This window comes from Pterocles gutturalis, unplaced genomic scaffold (assembly GCF_000699245.1).
Source record: "Pterocles gutturalis isolate BGI_N339 unplaced genomic scaffold, ASM69924v1 Scaffold32962, whole genome shotgun sequence".
In the NCBI taxonomy this organism is placed as follows: domain Eukaryota; kingdom Metazoa; phylum Chordata; class Aves; order Pterocliformes; family Pteroclidae; genus Pterocles; species Pterocles gutturalis.
In genome coordinates this window covers 1-3,921 of record NW_010108865.1, presented here as the reverse complement: position 1 = coordinate 3,921, position 3,921 = coordinate 1, and the positions used below count along the sequence as shown (strand labels likewise).

At 48.9% G+C, this 3,921-nt stretch overlaps 1 protein-coding gene across 1 annotated transcript; it reads right to left on the bottom strand.

Annotated features, from left to right (window-relative positions):
* Nucleotides 1-216: 216 nt before the first annotated feature.
* Nucleotides 217-3,379, bottom strand: LOC104461260 (nuclear migration protein nudC-like; the record flags this gene model as incomplete). The annotated part of the gene is made up of 4 exons (XM_010072785.1): nucleotides 217-300; nucleotides 629-829; nucleotides 3,012-3,182; nucleotides 3,330-3,379. Coding segments are annotated over 4 exons (506 nt in total), but the record flags the coding sequence as incomplete, so codon positions are not given.
* Between the last annotated feature and the right edge of the window lie 542 nt (nucleotides 3,380-3,921).

Here is a 3,921-nt window from a genome sequence, read left to right as displayed (position 1 = left end):
TTATATATATATATTTTATACTGTCAGCTGCATGCAGTTGATATTCACATAAATTTAGCCTAAAACGAATAGGTGTTTCTGTTAAGACATAATTACAAGAAAAAAGCCAAAAAACCCCCATATTGAAGCCTTTGGGAGTTACGTGTGTATTCTTAAAGAAAGCCAGACCCAGAATACCTTCCTTAGCCTAAAATAAAGTCCCTAAATGAGCTTTACCTGTTTGTTAGAATCTGAAGATTCATCTCCATCCTCTGAGGGTTTCACTGGGATGCTGTTAGTCTGTCCTTGTGCCTCTTTTTTCTGTTTAAAAAAAAATAACAAACATGCTCAGACAAGCATTGTCACTTTGTGTTACTTGCTGATGTGACACTAGGTGGCCTCAGCCTCTTCCGCTGAAACTAAAGAGCAGGACTCGGAACTGCAGAGACCGACAGGGAATTGTCAGCCCTTCGAACAGTGTTAGTTGGTCCTCACACCTCGATGAGTGTAGCAGAGGGTGTCACTGCAATCAGAGAGCTTGCTGAAGCAGAAAGGCAAAGTGATTTATGGGACAATCCATGTGAAAATGCAATAATTTGGCTTAGGCTAATTTAATCTGGTACCCGCAGGCGCCAGACATCGCTCTCACCTGGTCGATTTCCAGCTGCAGCCTTTCCGCTTCCTCATCTGTAAGTTCCTTAATCTTTGGCTCGTTTGCTTCTTGCTTTTCTTTAGCAAGTTTCGCAGCTCTCTCTGCCTTTTCACGCCGCTCTGCCTCTTGACGAGCCTTTTTCTCTTCGCGCTCTTTCTGAGCTACTTTGTTGTGATGTTTGAAGGTGTCTGTGATCAGCTGCAAGACAGAAACACGTGTCAAAGGGTTTTCAAACCCACATGAAGCCAAGTCACTGTCTAGCGAGGAGAACTTTTGTTATTTGTACAGATGGTGTGACTTTTCCCTTCATTTTTACTCTAGTCTTTTGACTGAAAATCCAGAGTAGAAGAAAACTCTAAATATTTAAATGTAGCCCTTCCTAGTTCTTCCTTACACAGGGAGTGTATCTCCATGGAGATACAGGGAAATAAAAATTCTGCATTTGTTTTGGCCTTCCAGATGCCTCACCCAGCCATGTGACAGCTCCTCCACACACCTAGCTGGAAAAAGACGCTGGACCCAAGGTTTTTCACTAATTCTGACCTTTCCCACAACGGCGCTTTTCCCGAGCACTAGAAGGAGATTCATTGTCATGATTTAGGGAGAAACATTTGAAAAGCTCAGTGTTTTCCATTTAGGGGCAAGTTCCTCCTTTGACTTCAAACCTCACTCCAAATTCTCTTGTTGTTGTGACTATGAAAAGCAAGATCTCAAGGTCTCTGGTGCAAACGGCCGTCCTGCTCACAGGGAAAGCTGAGTACACAGGCAGGAAGCCAGAGCAATCACCCCGCGGTTGATAATGGCAGCAGCAGCGCTGTGCAAAGCGGCACGTATGAGAGCTGAAGTGTCCTCCTGACAACAGGACAAACAGAACCTGAGAAAAGGAATCAGAGCGGAGAGATATCTGAGACGGGGGTTTCAGGTAGGGGTTCATATACATCCCAGAAACTTCTGGGGGGAATCAGCACCTTTCCAGAGCAACTCAAAGCATCCACGCCTCGTAGTTTTGTAACCAACCACCAAGTATTTCTGCTTTCTTTTAAAGTGGAAAGCAAGATTTATTTACACAATGCGAGTCCAGCGTCTCCTAGGATACAGAATTCAAGACGAGCATCTCCCAGCCTCTGTTCCCAACCGCGGGATGATCCACGTTGAGCAAACGATTGACACTGCCCGGGCTTGTCAGCGCGTACACACCGCGCTTCTCTCAACATACCACCGCACCCCCCTCACTCTACACCAGGAGGGCTCCTGAAATGGCACCCCATGAAATGGCACCCCGTGAAAGACAATGACCTTCCCAGCCTCTCCTCTTTTGTGCCAAAGCATGAGCAGGATGGGGAAGCAGCTTCTTTACTTCTTGTGGTTACTATGGTGTCAAATCTCTGTGCTGAGCACCTTTTCAGAAAACCATAAAGCATTTTGACAGGTACCAAGGACATAGGCACTTTTCTTTTACAGGCACAGACACGGATTTGCTCAGGAATTGCCCACAGCAGCCAGGACCTCCAAAAGCACCAGCCAGTGCTCATTTCTGAAACTTCTCTCTGAAGCTCAGGATTTCACTCCCTGGGAGCACAGACTCCCCAGGAATTCAGGGAGATTTGCTCTCTAGTCTAAGAAAAAACAGCAGCAGGCTTCATCCTTCTTCCCTTGAAACCATCCACTTTCCCATCTCCTGCCTGCCTTTGTTTTGCCACTTCAGAGACACGACAAGGTTACACCCTGTGTCAGCAACTAACATCTGCCCCAACGCATTCCACACGGCAGCAGTGCCTGCTTTACTGGGGGGTTCCCGTACTCCAGGCAGGGGAACAGCTGCTGTACTGGTAAGTACAAACAAGTTCACATTTGCAAGCTCTGGTTCTTATTTCCCTGCAGTGAAACAATTTTATTTTTCAGCTTTCGAACTGGGTGAGGAATACCTGCTGGCTCAGGCTGCCCACAAGGCCACCTGGACGCCCCCAGGCTCGCTCTGTACAGGTACCACCGACAAAGGTGCAGAGATGTGGACTTTGTGCTTTTTTTTCTGAGATGAATAAACAAGGTAATCCGGGGTTATCAACACTGCGGTGTCTGTCACCGTTCAGTCAGTGTGTCTGGCTCATTTGCTTTCCAAACAAGCCTTTGGCCAGAGCGTGGCAAAAAAAACTCTGCACCATCAGTACCATTCAAACAAGCAATTGTCCGTGCCTCACCCCAGCCCCAGCGAGGGGCAGTTTGTTGTTACCTTGCTTCAGTGACGTACTGATCAGCACCACAGGCTGCTGCTGCCCAAGTGCACCGCAATGCTGAGCTGTTCAGGGAGGTCTCAGCACGGCACTGACACTTCTAACGGAAGTTAGAAGACATAAAAGCTTGAGGATTTGGGGTTTTTTACCTTCTCTGCTACTCCGTCTTCTCTACCAGTGAAGAAATCCGTTCTACGCCTCAGGAAACTAAAGAACGTGTTCACAAGCTGGCGCAGGAAACAGGGAGCGGGGTGGAGAGAAAAAAAAAAGAGCAGTGAGACCAGATCACTCCAAAACACCTCGTATTTCTTGAGCAGCCTCTATTCTTTGTACTCCCTATCTGTGCCTGGCCAGGATTGTGCTGAAATCAGCCCTGGGACTGTCTCCCAGAGAAAACACCCAGTGGTTTTTGTGGAGATCCAGCTCCTGGATTCCCAGTTTTCAGAAGGGGCATTTATGTGGCTTACATGCCGCTCCTTCGCCAAGGTGAACACCCCAAGTTGTTCTTTCGATCCACCTGAGGCAGGAATTTGTGTGGGTATGGATACATGCACATACACACACGTATACAGATACACACACACACCATATTTTACATTTTGGAGCACCCAAAACCTCACAGTGTGCAAACTCGCCCTCCCCAGCTCCATGACCTGTTTATTTCTACAAAAGACTCAAATTTCTTTGCTGCCTGCCAGCTGGGGCCGAGGAATTGTCAGTTACGAAGGGACACCCCCAGGCACCCCTATGGAAACCCGCACTCCCGCTGGACCAGGTTCATCTTTCTGTTATTTCCCAGGAGCTCTGTCCTCTCTGTGTTTCAGGCGGAGGTTTCACAGCAGGTATGACTGTTTCCCCAAACCACCCGCGGCTGGGAGGTTCCCGTGCTCTCCAGCCCTCCTGCAGCTCGGCGCCCGGAACCCCGGCGGGGTGGAAAGCCTGCGGGGAGGCTCCGCACCCCTCCCCGTTCCCGAATCTCCACCGTCGGGTCCAAACCCACCGGGTCTCAGGGGGCGGCTGTGCTGGGAACACAGGGACAGAGGGCCTCCCCCCTCCCCT